The sequence below is a fragment of the Tachysurus fulvidraco genome, chromosome 8, assembly GCF_022655615.1.
Source record: "Tachysurus fulvidraco isolate hzauxx_2018 chromosome 8, HZAU_PFXX_2.0, whole genome shotgun sequence".
NCBI classification, from domain to species: Eukaryota; Metazoa; Chordata; class Actinopteri; order Siluriformes; family Bagridae; genus Tachysurus; species Tachysurus fulvidraco.
In genome coordinates this window covers 838,880-856,379 of record NC_062525.1, presented here as the reverse complement: position 1 = coordinate 856,379, position 17,500 = coordinate 838,880, and the positions used below count along the sequence as shown (strand labels likewise).

The window sequence follows — 17,500 nt, the reverse complement described above, 5'->3', positions numbered from 1 at the left end:
TGTGTGTGTAGTTAATGTGGTGTTTGTGTAGTTACTGTGGTGTGTGTGTAGTTAATGTGGTGTGTGTGTAGTTACTGTGGTGTGTGTGTAGTTAATGTGGTGTGTGTGTAGTTAATGTGGTGTGTGTGTGTGTGTAGTTAATGTGGTGTGTGTGTAGTTACTGTGGTGTGTGTGTAGTTAATGTGGTGTGTGTGTAGTTAATGTGGTGTGTGTGTGTGTGTGTGTGTGTAGTTAATGTGGTGTGTGTGTGTGCAGTTACTGTGGTGTGTGTGTGTAGTTACTGTGGTGTGTGTGTGTAGTTACTGTGGTGTGTGTGTGTGTAGTTACTGTGGTGTGTGTGTGTGTGTGTGTGTAGTTACTGTGGTGTGTGTGTAGTTACTGTGGTGTGTGTGTAGTTACTGTGGTGTGTGTGTGTAGTTACTGTGGTGCAGTTACCTGTGGTGTGTGTGTGCAGTTACTGGTGGTGTGTGTGTGCGCAGTACTGTGGTGTGTGTGTGCAGTTAATAGCTGTGGTGTGTGTGTGGCAGTTACTGTGGTGTGTGTGTGTGCAGTTACTGTGGTGTGTGTGTGTGCAGTTACTGTGGTGTGTTGTGGTGCAGTACCTGTGGTGTGTGTGTGCAGTTACTGTGGTGTGGGTGTGTGTGTAGTTCTTACTGTGGTGTGTGTGTGTGCAGTTACTACTGGGTGTGTGTGTGCAGTTTACTGTGGTGTGTGTGTGCAGTTACTGTGGTGTGTGGTGTGCAGTTTACTGTGGGTGGTGTGTGCAGTTACTGTGGGTTGTGGGCGTGTGTGTTTGTGTGGGTACTGTGTGCTGTTGTGTGTAGTTACTATAGTTGTGTGTGGTACTGTGCTGTGTGTGTAGTTTACTATAGGTGTGTGTAGTTTACTGTGGTGGTGGGCGTTGTGTGTGTGTGTGGTTACTGTGCTGTGTGTGTAGTTACTATAGTGTGTGTGGTTACTGTGCTGTGTGTGTAGTTACTATAGTGTGTGTGTGGTTACTGTGGTGTGTGTCATTACTGTGGTGTGTGTGTGGTTACTGTGGTGTGTGTCGTTACTGTGGTGTGTGTGTGTGTTGTTACTATAGTGTGTTTGTCATTACTATAGTGTGTGTGTCTCGTTACTGTGGTGTGTGTGTGTGTGTGTAGTTACTGTGGTGTGTGTGTAGTTACTGTGGTGTGTGTGTGTAGTTACTATAGTGTTTGTGTAGTTACTGTGGTGTGTGTGGTTACTGTGCTGTGTGTGTAGTTACTATAGTGTGTGTAGTTACTGTGGTGTGGGCATGTGTGTGTGGTTACTGTGCTGTGTGTGTAGTTACTATAGTGTGTGTGGTTACTGTGCTGTGTGTGTAGTTACTATAGTGTGTGTGTAGTTACTGTGGTGTGTGTAGTCACTGTGGTGTGTGTGTGTAGTCACTGTGGTGTGTGTTTAGTCACTGTGGTGTGTGTGTAGTCACTGTGGTGTGTGTTTAGTCACTGTGGTGTGTGTCATTACTATATTGTGTGTGTGTGTGTGTGTGTGTCATTACCATATTGTGTGTGTGTGTGTGTGTAGTTACTGTGGTGTGTGTGTCGATTACCATATTGTGTGGTGTGTGTTGTGTTTGTAGTTACTGTGGGTGTGTGTGTCAGTTCCTGTGGTTTGTGTGTAGTTTCTGTGGTGTGTGTGGTAGTTACTTTGGTGGGTGTGTCATTACTATTATTGTGTTGTGGTGGTGTGTGTGTAGTTACTGTGGTGTGTGTGTGTAGTTACTGTGGTGGGTGTGTGTCATTTCTATATTGGTGTGTGTGGGTGGTGTGTGTGTGGTGTGTGTTTGTGTGCGTGTATGTAACCAAGTGATTTGAATGCGTCTGGTTTTACATGAGTCAGGAGTCAGGAGTCAGTCGACCGGCTGCACATTTACATTTAAAGATTTCAGACATAAAAAAGATTCACACTGACAAGAATCATGCAACACTGAGCGCTGTTTCAACACAACAGTGTCGCAAAACTGTGTGTGTGTGTGTGTATGTGTGTGTGTGTGTGTGTGTGTGTTTGTGTGTGTGTTTGTGTGTGTGTATTGTAATTCAGCTCCACCTTTGATGACCTGGAACTCCATCCAGCCCAGTAACCAAGTGATTTGAATGAGTCTGTTATACATGAGTCAGGAGTCAGGAGTCAGGAGTCAGTCGACCGGCTGCACATTTACATTTAAAGATTTCAGACATAAAAAAGATTCACACTGACAAGAATCATGCAACACTGGGCGCTGTTTCAACACAACAGTGTCGCAAAACTGTGTGTGTGTGTGTATGTGTGTGTGTGTGGGTGGGTGGGTGGGTGGGTGGGTGAGAGAGAGGGAACATTTATCCCGTGCTTCTAAACCACGGTTGTTTGACTTCCTGCTCGACTCCATCAGAGCTGTGAGACTCTCCTAACCTGATCAACGGGTTAAGTTCTGATTGTGTTACAACTGCAACACAATAACGTACACACTTCACTACACAAACTACTGATTCGTTTCCATCCAAACTGCTGACTTTTCATTTCTCTTAAACAAAGTAGATTAAAGTTCATTCAGCAGATGTGTTTACTTTAATCTATAATAATAGGTTTTGATTCTTTCCATAAAAAGGTGCATTAGGTCCATTTTATTTTGAACTTTAATTCTCTAACAGTTTTAAACGTCCATTCACTCCCATGTTCACGAAGCTCCGCCCCCAAGATCTACAACAGCCAATAGATGTGTTACAACATCTGTTTAATGTCTACCAGGACACAAATACACTGAATGCTCTTTATTGTATATGATTCACTGGATGTGAGTTTGGAGGTTTATTTATTTACTCGTTATTTTAAGACTTTTACATTAACTTTTATATTAAATGTTTTAGAGAATTTTTAACACCAGTTTACATTAAATACACAACACACACTGATAGGGAAAAATATTCAAAGTAATAAAGTGAACTAGTTTCATCATTACCAAACGATTCGATGTATAACAAGCGTGAAAATGAACCGATTCTTCCGGTGATTCACTACCGCAAAGTCACTAGTTATTTACGTGAGATATTAACGTGAGATATTAACGTGAGATATTAGTAAGTGAAAAGCGAGATATGAGACTTTATCATTCTTCACTTTTACTTGTACAGTTTGTTAGAGATTTGTGTAAAATGGCTGCCATCAGTTCAAAGCAGTTTCCACCCAACATCCAGAATAACAGCATTACTGTGTTACATAATAACCTTCACTCTCTCTCTCTCTCACACACACACACACACACACACACACACACACACACACACACATACTGCAGGTTACAGATGATTAGTCCGACATTCTCACTTCCTGAATTAAAGATATCGCAGAACTTTCAGAAGAGAGCGCAGTGTTTATCTCGTGTTTATCTCGTGTTTATCTCGTTATTAGTGCGCGTGAGGAGACCCCCAGCTTCATCAATAACACGCAGTGTAACAAACAGAATTAAATATAAGACACAGAGAGACTTACAGTGAGTGTATTGAAGCTGCAGCAGGAAGTGTGTGTGAGCCACTGATTTACACGCACACTTACACACGCACACAGGAGAATGTGCGCACGCGCACTGGGTGTGTCCGGAGCGCTTGTGACGACACTACACACCCAGCCTTATTTTCATAAGCATGTAGTCAGGTAGTAAACATAATAATACGGAAGTGAAAGTAATGAATATTTAATTTGCGTGTGCTGAAAAAAATGGAAACTATGGTTTATCTCAAGCAATAAGATTGTGGTCAAACACATGCACACAAACACAAACACACACTACACACACACACATATATACACACACACATACATACACACATACGTACATTGATACGCACATATACATACATACACATACACGCACACATACATACATACACACATATACATACATACACGCACACACACACACAAACACACACTACACACACACATATACACACACATACATACACACATACGTACATTGATACGCACATATACATACATACACACACACGCACACATACATACATACACACATATACATACATACCCGCACACACACACAAACACACACTACACACACACACATATATACACACACACATACATACACACATACGTACATTGATACACACGTATACATACATACACACACACGCACACACATACATACACACACACACGCACACATACATACATACACACATATACATACACGCACACATACATACATACACACATATACATACATACACGCACACACACACAAACACACACTACACACACACATATACAAACACACACATACATACACACATACGTACATTGATACACACATATACATACATACACACACACGCACACACATACATACACACATACATAACACACACGCACACATACATACATACGCACACATACATACATACACACACATACATTCACACATACGTACATTGATACACACATATACATACATACACACACACGCACACATACATACATACACACATATACATACATACACACACACATACATACATACACACATATACATACATACACGCACACACACACAAACACACACTACACACACACATACGTACATTGATACACACATATACATACATACACACACACGCACACACATACATACACACACACACGCACACATACATACATACACACATATACATACACGCACACACACACACTACACACACACATATACACACACACACATACATACACGCACACATACATACATACACACATATACATACATACACGCACACACACACAAACACACACTACACACACACATATACAAACACACACATACATACACACATATACATACATACACCACACACGCACACATACATACACACATAACATACACACACGCACCAGCATACATACATACATACATCATACATACACACCACACACAAACCACACACGTACCCACACACATATATATATACACACACACACATACATAAACACACACGCACACATACATACATACATACATACACACATATACATACACACACGCACACATACATACATACATACATATACATACATACACACACACACAAACACACACTACACACACACATATATACACACACACATACATACACACATACATACACACACACGCACACATACATACATACATACACACATATACATACACACACACACACACACACGCACACATACACACATATACATACACACACGCACACATACATACATACATACACACATATACATACACACACACCTACACACACATATACATACACACACGCACACATGCATACACACATACATACACACACACGCACACATACACGCACACATACATACATACATACACACACACGCACACATACATACATACATACACACATATACATACACACACACCTACACACACATATACATACACACACGCACACATACATACATACATACATACACACATATACACACACATACACACGCATGCACATACACACAGGCGCACACACATAAAATAATACAAATTATCAGTGTTTAGAGTTTATTTATAAATTCCTGGGGCAGAAGTAATATTTCTGAATAAGTAAATAAAAGGAAATAAAGATGCTTAAACTCTGTGTCTTAAAGTTCTCTTGTAAAGAGGGCCCATCTTTGGTTTTATTACTGCTCAGAACTGAGACTGACTTAATTTCACTGACTTACTCTTCAAAATGATCAACCTAATTCCCTTAGCACTGGTTATGTGCCGAAATCTTTATTTATCAAGCCTCTGATTAATAAACCTGACCTCGACCCAAACCAGCTGTCTATTAACTATAGACCAAACTCAAACCTCCAGTTTATCTCCAACATCCTACAGAAGGTTGTAGCTCAGCAGTTATGTTCAGACCTACACAGGAATAATATACATGTAATGTATCAGTCAGGATTTAGTCCTCATCACAGCACAGAGACAGCGCTGGTTAAAGTGGTAAATGTCCTGTTACTGGTCTCAGATCAGGGTTGTGTCTCTTTGCTGGTGTTACTTGGTTACCAGGTGAAAACCTGGCCAGCAGGAGCCACCTCTGCTCTTCAGGACTGCTTTCAGTGCACTGACTGGAACATCTTCAGGGAGGCTGCAACCAACGGCAACTCCGTCAACTTGGAGGAGTACACGGCATCAGTGACCAGCTACATCAGCAAGTGCATCAATGACGTGACCATCTCCAAGACCATCACCACATGCTTCAACCAGAAGCCCTGGATGACTGCTAACATGCATGCGCTGCTGAAGAATAGAGACCTAGCCTTCAGAACAGGGCACAGGGTGGCCCTAAGAACAGAAAGGACCAAACTGTCCCGAGCCATTATAGAGGCAAAGCGAGCACACACCCAGACAATCCACAACCACTTCCAGGACAGCGGAGACACTCGCCGCATGTGGCAGGGCATACAGGCGATCACGAACTACAAGACAGCTTCACCTGCTTGTGATAGTGATGCCTCCCTCCTAGACGCGCTGAATGACTTCTACTCTCGGTTTGAGGTGCAAAACAATGTAATGGCAAGGAAGACCATCCGTACCCCCAATGACCAGATTCTCTGTTTATCCACCTAGTTACCACCCTCACTGGACCCCCTACAGTTCGTGTTTTGTCAAAACTGTTCCAGGGACGATGCCATTGCCACGGCCCTTCATTTAGCCCTCACCCACCTGGACAATAAAGACACTTATGTACGAATGCTGTTCATAGACTTTAGTTCAGCATTCAATACAATCATCCCTCAGCACCTGATTGGGAAGCTGAGCCTGCTGGGACAGAACACCTCCCTCTGCAACTGGATCCTGGACTTCCTGACTGGGAGACTTCAGTCAGTCCAGATCGGGAACATCATCTCCAGCACCACCATAATGAGTCCTGGAGCCCCTCAGGGCCGCATGCTCAGCCCAATGCTGTTCACCTTGCTGACTCAGCAATGCACAGATCGAACCATATTATCAAGTTCACCGATGATACGACTGTGGTGGGTCTCATCAGTAAGAAGGACAAGTCAGCATATAGAGAGGACGTGCAACATCTAACTTCAACAACCTGTCTCTGAATGTTGATAAAACTAAAGAGATGGATGTTGACTTCAGAAGAGCACAGAACGACCACTCTCTGCTGAACATCGACGGATCATCTGTAGAGATCATCAAGAGCACCAAATTTCTTGGTGTCCATCTAGTGGAGAACTTCACCTGGTCACTCAAAACCAGCTCCATCACCAAGAAAGCCCAGCAGCATCTCTACTTCTTATGAAGGCTGAGAAAGGCACATCTCCCTCCTCCCATCCTGACTACATTCTACAGAGGGACCATTGAGATCATCCTGAGCAGCTGCATCACTGTCTGGTTTGGGACCTGCACCATCTCAGATCACAAGACCCTGCAGCGGATAGTGAGGACAGCTGAAAAGATCATTGGAGTCTCTGTTCCCTCTATCATGGACATTTACACCACAAGTTGCATCCCCAAAGACAACAGTATTGTGGATGACCCCACACACCCCTCACACACACTCTTTACATCATACACACCCCTCACACACACTTTTCACCCCACACACCCTTACACACCCTCCTGCCATCTGGTACCGAAGCAGTAGCATTGGGGGTCACTGTTTGGTCTTATTCCAACATACAGGCAGAAACTAAAATCTACTAAACCTGTAGTAAAAACAGTGAAGAGACTTCTAGTGAGGCAATGCAGGAACTACAAGACTGTACTGATTGGAGTATGTTTGAGGCTGGAACTGACAGCCTGGATGAACTGACTGACACTGTGACATCGTACATCAGCTTTTGTAAAGACGTTTGTGTGCCAACCAAAACCTTCTGCAAGTACAGTAACAACAAGCCATGGTTCACAGCCGAATTCAAAAAACTTCGACAAGCCAAGGAAGATGGCTACAGAGGGGGAGACAAAACTCTATATAAGCAGGCCAGGAACCTACTGACAAAGGAGATCAGAATAGCCAAAAGCTACTCTGAAAAGCTGAAAAGCAGGTTTTCAGATAACAACCCTGCGTCAGTGTGGAAAGGCCTGAAAGGCATCACAAACTACAAGATTGGCCCCCATCTCCCTCTGAGGCAACAGGTCAGTGGATGACGCAGTCAACATCGGACTGCACTACATTCTGCAACACCTGGACTGCCCAGGGACAGACGCCCGGATTCTGTTTGTTGGCTTTAGTTCGGCTTTTAATACAATAATTCTGGAAATTCTCCACTCCAAACTCCTAAAGCTCACTATACCCCCTTCCATCTGTCAGTGGATCACCAGCTTCCTGACAGATAGGAAACAACAGGTGAGACTGGGAGGTGCCACCTCCAGCATTCGGACAATCAGCAGTGGCGTTCCTCAGGGATGTGTCCTCTCCCCACTGCTAATCTCTCTCTACACTAATGACTGCACTTCAAGTGACCCAACTGTTAAACTCCTGAAGTTTGCAGATGATACTATGCTCATCGGTCTCATCCAAGATGGCGATGATTCTGCATACCAGCAGGAGGGGAGGCGGCTGGTGCTATGGTGCAGTCAGAACAGCCTGGAGGTAAACACCCTCAAAACTGTGTAGATGATAGTGGACTTTAGGAAAGACCCCCCAACACAACTCCCCCTCACAATATCCAACAGCCCGGTGTCATCTGTGGAGGCCTTCAAGTTTCTGATCACTACCATTTCCCAAGACCTGAAATGGGAGTGCAACATAAACTCCATCATCAAAAGGCCGAGCAGAGGATGTAGTTTCTACATCACTTAAGGAAGTTTGGTCTGCCACAGGAGCTGTTGGTGCTGTTTTACACTGCAGTCATAGAATCTGTCCTGTTCACATCCATCACCATCTGGTTTGGTGCAGCAACTAAACAGGACAGGAACAGACCGCAACGCATGGTTAGAGCAGCAGAAATAATAATTGGTGCCCCCCTGCCCACCCCCCAGGACTTGTACAACACAACAACCAGAAACCGGGCAGTAAACAACACCACTGCCCCTTCACACCCTGAACACACCCTCTTACAGCTCCTCCCTTCTCTCAGGTACTACAGAACTTTACTAAAACTCCCAGACACAGGAACAGTTACTTACCCCAGACAATCACCCTGATTAACACCTCACCATCATTATATTCACTGCTTCATATCTATAAGTGCTGCATTATCAGGACCGTCAGTCATCACATCATCTGTATATATTAAACACTACTGCTGCTGTATAGTGTACTAAAGTATATTACACTATATTTACGTTATTTACACTTCCGTACTTTATGTACAGAACTGATCTGTCATATTCTATATTCATATTTTATACATTTTATTCATTCTATATTCATATTTTATTCTCATTCTGTCTATATTGTATCTCATCGTCTGCATTGTCTTGTATAGTTTGTATAGTATTGAGTATGTCTGTACTTTTGAGAGTCACAAACTGCTGGAACCAAATTCCTTGTGTGTGTCAACATCAACACACTTGGTCTATAACCCTGATGCTGATTCTGGTTCTGATTAGGGCCTCACGACCAGACTGTGAACTGAAGTGTACAGAGCACAATACACACACACACACACACACACACACACGCACGCACACACACACACACACACACACACACACACACACACACACACACACACTGCCTGTCTTTTGTCCTGCACTGTCTTGTCTTGTCCTGCACTGTGTACATCAGGTTGCACTGTTGCACACACTTACTAAGTCCTTATAGCTCTGTCTTTGTTTTATGTAGCTCCCTGATCCTGTGTACTGTAACAGCTATATGTGGTTGTAATGACAACAAAAGCTTGACTTGACTTGACTTGACTTGACTTGACGGCCTCACACCACAGTACTTGAGAAATCTTTAGGTATTTTATGATACGTCACATTTACTTCGATCAAAAGGTGCAGGCTATTTGGTAGCAGTCTAATTTAATTCATTTTAAAGGTAAATTATAGAATAATAAATATAAATATAAATAAAACCTGAATATCTCTGAATTAGATGTAGATTAAACATTCAGTGTGTTTAAGGATTTAAATCTACACACACACTCCATTGTGTAATACACACCTGACTGAGACAACATATAAATATCAACACAATGCACTTTCTCTCTTTCCCTTCCATACAGCTCTCTCTCTCTCTCTCTCTCTCTCTCTCTCTCTCTCTCTCTCTCTCTCTCTCACACACACACACACACACACACACACAATATATATATATATGTACACAAGGTGGAGTCCACACAGAGAAACCTGTCTAACAGGATGTTGTTACTAACCTTAAGGGTTAAAACCACTGTACAACTCACACTTATTTATTTATTTATTTTGTTTTATTTGTGTAAGTTTGTATCATATACTTTGTAGTGACCATTTGTCAAATCAAACGAAATAAAAAAAATAATCGAACTTAACTCCAAAATAACTAAAATAATCAGTTAAAGGATTGAGTCCGAGTCAGATGATGTGTTTGGTGAGCTTTATTAAAAGGTTTACAGGCAAATACACAAGTTTGCATCTCCTGCTCTTTGTGTACAACCGGCTTGACAAACAGGTATAAACCACAGGCCCATCCAGGCTGCTTCAACTGAACCCCTTTTACCCCCCTAGGTGCACATGGTCTAACCCAATAGAAAAGAAATACTAAAAAATCCAATTAGAAGAATAATAAACATATTCTAATGAACACAAAAGACCAATAAATAAACTACTTAACAAATAAATTTGAACATTACACAAACAAAAATAGACAAATAGCTCCTACATACTTTTATTTAACACTTTTGTATGCACTCAGTAAAACCCCAACACTTCTCCTGTAACAAACAGAATAATTAAAATAAAAAGAATTATTTCTACACACACGTGACCTCATTCATTTATGAAAAACAGTTTAGGTTTATTTGTTTTATTTAATTATTTATCATTAATCATTAAAATGCGTGCTCTCTAGTGGTCTGATTCCACACACACACACACACGCAAACACACACACACACGCAAACATATTCACACCCACACACGCAAACACACATATACACACACACATACATGCACGGACGCACACACACACACTTAAATTTTATTTATTTTGATTATCATTAATCATTACAATGACTCACTATGTTAAATACAACGTTCTTGGTGCGCCCTCTAGTGGTCTGATTCAACACACACACACACACACACACACACACACACACACACACACACACACACACACACACACACACACACACACAACCATATACACTCCCTCACACACACACAGACACTAGCACATACATACTCACACACACACACACACTAGCACATACATACACACACACACAGACACACACGCACACACACAAACATATACACACCCCCACACTCACGTATACACATGCACGCACACATACACACCCCCACACTCACGTATACACATGCACGCACACATACACACACAAACATATACACACCCCCACACTCACGTATACACATGCACGCACATACACACACACACACACACCCCCCTGAGCAGCACTTCCTCAAGTGTCCACAGCCTCGTGAGCTCCTCAACATCAACTAGTTAAAGGAAGTAAACTTTATTCTGTGGTCTGATATTCTGAGCTTCTCATCCGTTCATCTACTCAACATTTCTCACAAACACTTTATCGTCCACTAAAGACTTCACACCTTACACAACACTTACAGAGAGCTAACACCAGGTGGCGCTCCATCACCTGCTGACACACAACAATCTCACACCACGTGTCTCGTTACACAAACACGGACTATTACTGACATAAAGCTGTAAATAATCTGTGTAATTAACACGACGTTGTGACGACAAGGTCCGACATTCACACTTCGGTGTCTTCCACATTCAGGTGTCAGGAAAACAGCCATGAAAAAAACTGTACCAGAGTTCTGCTCTCTGATTGGTCAGGAGTTGATTCGTTCTCTCCAACAGCTCTGATTGTAGCACAGATCCATTGTTTCCATAGTAACCGCTCCATAATAAACGTGTGTGATCGTTGTTGTGTAAGGAAATAGTTTATATAGAACACGTACAGAAGGACTCCGAGTGTCAGCATTAAAACTGTACCTTTAAGAATCATTCTATCTGAATCGACTCTTCTGAGCAACTCCGGCAATTTAATCTGAGCGTAAATGACTCAAATGTTTGGTTAAGTGTGAAACTGGAACTTAAAACATTTCCACATGAGGACGGAGGAGGTTCCGCTTCTTTTCAGATCCCATACTGACCGGTTTCATCTCGTTAGCTTACAGAGAGACAACAGGAACAAAACCAGAACATTACATCTAATAAATGTTAAATATTAAATATAAATAAAAGGAGAACCTGTACAGCGCCCTCGTGGTGCGAGAGGAAACGGATCAGTTCCAGGTGACGACGGCGACTCGGCTTCATCGCCGTTTATTATTCATTTATTTATCTGGTTGTTGAAACTAAACGTAATTCATCTGTAGGTCAGGAGTTTGTTAGCTTTTTATTTAAATTTATTTGTCTTTATGTTAAAGTCCATCCAGATTAAACCCCGCCGTGTCCTCCAACACACGGTTACACAATAAACACACAACTGCAGCGTTTCCCCTCACACACACTCATCATGCTACACACCATCACGTCAGAGACTTACACACCTTTACAATGTGATGAAATCTTTTATTTTAAATGCGTCCCGCTCTAAGCTCCGCCCACCAGGACAGGTGTGTGAGGAGCTGAAACGGGCGACTCCCTGAGGATCGGCTTCCAGAAACACGAATACACAACGTTCACATGAATGCAGACACTCTGGACCTGAACACGTCACCGATCCAGGTTTAACTGATCCAGCTTTATTTAATCCCGATTTGGCTCAGATTCAGAATTCACAGGCTTAATTATTGCAGTCAGGTAGTTAATCACACACTGATTCGTTACTTGCTCACGGATCCTCCGCTTATTAACACTAGCTAGCGGACTCTATGTAGAGGTCGTATCTAACGCTAACCAGCTAGTTTTATTTGGGGAACATTTTGTATAAATCAGACACCAAACTGGCGAGAGAATAAAGACGATCCCCAAAGCGGAGCATCCGACGGTATTCTATTAGCTAGCTAATATTCTCACCGTTAGCTAGCTCTTTAATGTTAGCGAGTTAGCTTTAGAATACCCATGTCAGTCATCTTTAAGCAGAAAAGTCTATGATAAAAAATGTCAGATTTTACAGGAACAGGAAGTAGCAGGGGCAAAGAGAAGGGCCTATAGAAGAGGAAATGAAAAAGGGTGTGTTGTGATCTGTACTGGAACGAGTCCTGGTGCTGAGGTGTTCTTGCTGTGTGTGTGTGTGTGTGTGTGTGTGTGTGTGTGTGTTATTTGATTTCTCCACAGTCAGAGATGATGATTCTTTTGGAGGTTTTCCCAGAGCGAGAGCCGAACGCCTCCACCTTCTTCACCACCTCCATCCCCTCCTTCACACTGCCGAACACCACGTGCTTCCCATCCAACCTGGACACACACACACACACACACACACACACACACACACACACACACACACACACACACACACACACACACACACACACACACACAGAGAGTCAAAAGGCATTCTATTTTTAGAATCAAATAAGAAAATCTGAGATTTCATAACACAGTGAATAATTTACAGAAGAATCGAATCGGAATCAAATTTGAGATTCATTTCACACTGAATCATCAGAACCGAATTCTAGTCAAATCTGGTTAAACATTCTGTTTAAAGTGAAAAAAAAACTGAATATTTTGCTGAATCCATTAAATAATTTTCTGTACAAACTCATTTTTATGGAATATCATAATTCCCTGAATCGTTCCATTCCTGAATGTTTGGGTCAGATTTAATTCATAACGTAGTTTAAGACAGAATAATGAATCACTTTCTGATCAACGAATCACATCACACAAAGTTTCTATACTGCACTAATCATTTCCTACAGAACCGAATGATTGTGACTCATTTTCTAAAGAATCAAATCAGAATCAAACCGTGATTTATGGTTTAATAAGGAGCTGAATCATTTTCAGAAGACTCAACAAACTGAATCAAATGAGGAGTCAGTTCTACTGAGTCAGTCTCCGAGTTGCTTTCTAGCTTTGAATAAGGAAACACACAAAAATCACAAAGGTCACCCTGATGCCTGTTTAAACACTACACATACACACACACTACACACAAAATACACACAACACACACACTAGACACAAAATACACACCACACACACTAGACACAAAATACACACCACACACACACACACACACACAATACACACTACACACACTCACTACACACACAAAATACACACCACACACACAAAATACACACACACACAAAATACACACCACACACACTACACACACAAAATACACACACACACAAAATACACACCACACACTAGACACAAAATACACACCACACACACACACACAATACACACCACACACACACTACACACACAAAATACACACCACACACACACACACACTACACACACTCACTACACACACAAAATACACACAACACACACACTAGACACAAAATACACACCACACACACTAGACACAAAATACACACCACACACACACACACACACACACACACAATACACACTACACACACTCACTACACACACAAAATACACACCACACACACAAAATACACACACACACTACACACACAAAATACACACACACACAAAATACACACCACACACACTAGACACAAAATACACACCACACACACACACACACACAATACACACCACACACACACTACACACACAAAATACACACCACACACACTACACACACAAAATACACACACACACAAAATACACACCACACACACACTACACTACACACTCACCATGCACACACACACACCACATGCACACCACACACTACACACACTACACACACACTACACACACACAGTGTAGCATACCATTCAGCTTTTACAGTGCAGATGAAGAACTGGGAGCCGTTGGTGTTTGGTCCTGCATTGGCCATAGACAGAATACCTAACACACACACACACACACACACACACACACACACACACACACACACACACACACACACACACACAGTTTATTAAACAACACCGTGTTATAGTTCACTCCACACCACAGCATTGTTTGTTGTGTGTGAAAGGTTTTGAAAGTGTGACATGAATATAGTTGGCCCTCAGGCAGCAGGTTCATGCAGCTACAAAACACTCTTTATCATCAGGTTACACACTAAACACTGACATGTCCCAACACACTCCTTCTGCTGCCGCCTGAAACATGTAATAAAGCTCTTCATGCTCCAGATGAATAAAACACAACCAGTCGTTTTATTAATCAGCCACAGGCTATAATTACATCTCTATTTAATATCTATATATAACACACACTCTCATACAGAACAAACACAAAGCCAGAATAATACAATACAATAACACAATCACTACACCTCAAAACCAAAATGTGTGTGTGTGTGTGTGTGTGTGTGTGTGTGTCTCACCAGGCCCTGTGTGTTTCAGTGTGAAGTTCTCATCAGGAAAACGTGTGCCGTAGATCGACTTCCCTCCCGTACCATTATGATGGGTAAAATCACCACCCTGTAAACACACACACACACACACACACAAACACACACACACACACACACAATGTTAATTGATTTACTGATGTAATGAATCATTTAGACAACTCAATATAAAATTAAATTAAATCGCTGAACCGAGTCAGTGAATCATTTTCAACCGAGTCAGTGAATCAGTATGAAGTCAGCGACTCATAAAAGACACAATAAACATGCAAACGTTATGGAAATGAGTGTGGAATCTTTTCCAACGGCTGAAATAAACACAATGAGAAACATTTACACTTTAATGTGGACAGAATTAACCCCGAGGTAGCACACAGACTCGTTTTAGAGAGACATGTTCTGTTACACACAATAAGTGAAGACACAGGAACAGTAGGGTGTGAGATCAGACACAATCACACAGTTGTAATTCTAACCCATAACACACACAGACACAATCACAGACACACACACACAGACACACACACACTACGGTGCGGTCACACAGGTGGAACTCTAGGCCACGCCCCCTGGCTCAGTAACGTCATCACATTACCTCGTAACAAACAAGTTGTAATGGTGATGAATCAAACATTACACAGCTTTAAAATCCCTTCATCTCTTCATCGTACACCTCCCCGTAAACGAGCTGTTGCTATAGAAACCATGATGTGCGTTAATTATAAATAACCCTGTGCTACTGACCAGAACTCAGCAGCACGGTGATGTAAACAGTGGATAAGGTTCTGACCTACTGGGCGTTTAGGACAGGTTTCTTTACCTCAGAGGTAAACATGGCTGCCGTGGGCGTGTCCCTGTGTGACTAAAGTGCAGCTTGTCTGTGAGCGACACACTAAAGCACACACCTTTTACCCAGAGACCTCTAACGGGTGATGATCTACTTAAACCTCTGTAAAAGTCACATGAGAACAGACAAAAGCCTAAAGTTACGACTCCAGACAAGAGTGAAGCTCCAGATCAGTGTGTGTTCTTCACTGTTCGTATCTGCAGTCAGTGAGACTCGCTCTGATATGAACAGCCTGCAGTGTTTCAGTTTCTCAAACTGTGTGTGTGTGTGTGTGTGTGTGTGTGTGTGTGTGTTTGTGTGTGTGTCTGTTTTGTTCCTGGCAGATAATTGAGACGAGTTTGACGGCAGTGTTAGAAGCTGTACTGCGTGCAGGCAGGAGACAATGCAGCTATTAATAATGGGCAGCTCTAAAGCTCTCTGTGTGTGTGTGTGTGTGTGTGTGTGTGTGTGTGTGTGTGTGTGTGTGTGTTTGCTCATTACAGAATTTAACCATCAGTCGGGCAGACAGACAGAAAGAGAGGCAGATAAACACACAAACAGACACATAAATACACAGACAGACACAAACATATAAACAGACAGACAGACAGGCAGAGAGGCAGACAGAGAGGCAGTCAGACAGAGAGGCAGACAGAGAGGCAGACAGACAGAGAGGCAGTCAGACAGAGAGGCAGTCAGCGGTTAACTTTTTTCCTCTTTTGCTGTTTTCACTTCCTTTATGTTCAGAAGGAAGATGACTGTTAAATCTGCTATATAACACATAGCAGACACTCGTGCACTGATCGTGTGTGTGTGTGTGTGTGTGTGTGAGTGTGTGTATGTGTGTGTCTGTGTCTTTGTGTGTGTGTGTGTGTGTGTTTACCTGACACATGAACTGTGGTATGACTCTGTGGAAGATGGAGCCTTTGTATCCATAACCGTGTTCTCCTGTACACAGAGCTCGAAAATTCTCTACACACACACACACACACACACACACACACACACACACACACACACACACACACACACGATTATATTGAGATTATT

The 17,500-nt window shown here is 42.2% G+C and overlaps 2 protein-coding genes across 2 annotated transcripts in view; both read right to left on the bottom strand.

Annotated features, from left to right (window-relative positions):
• The window catches only part of LOC113634813 (annexin A4-like), a 16,346-nt gene extending 12,709 nt beyond the window's left edge, over positions 1–3,637 (bottom strand). Inside the window, exon 1 of the mRNA XM_027133984.2 lies at positions 3,493–3,637. The gene's annotated coding sequence lies outside the window, so the exon portion shown is untranslated. The remainder of the gene's footprint in view (positions 1–3,492) is intronic.
• A 9,076-nt stretch (positions 3,638–12,713) lies between these two features.
• The window catches only part of LOC125145355 (peptidyl-prolyl cis-trans isomerase A-like), a 7,947-nt gene continuing 3,160 nt past the window's right edge, over positions 12,714–17,500 (bottom strand). Inside the window, exons 3-6 of the mRNA XM_047817638.1 lie at positions 17,334–17,422; positions 15,598–15,694; positions 15,035–15,110; positions 12,714–13,559 (exon numbers count right to left, since the gene is read on the bottom strand). Of these exons, the coding sequence (XP_047673594.1) occupies positions 13,424–13,559; positions 15,035–15,110; positions 15,598–15,694; positions 17,334–17,422 (398 nt within the window). The 3' untranslated portion in view covers positions 12,714–13,423. The remainder of the gene's footprint in view (positions 13,560–15,034; positions 15,111–15,597; positions 15,695–17,333; positions 17,423–17,500) is intronic.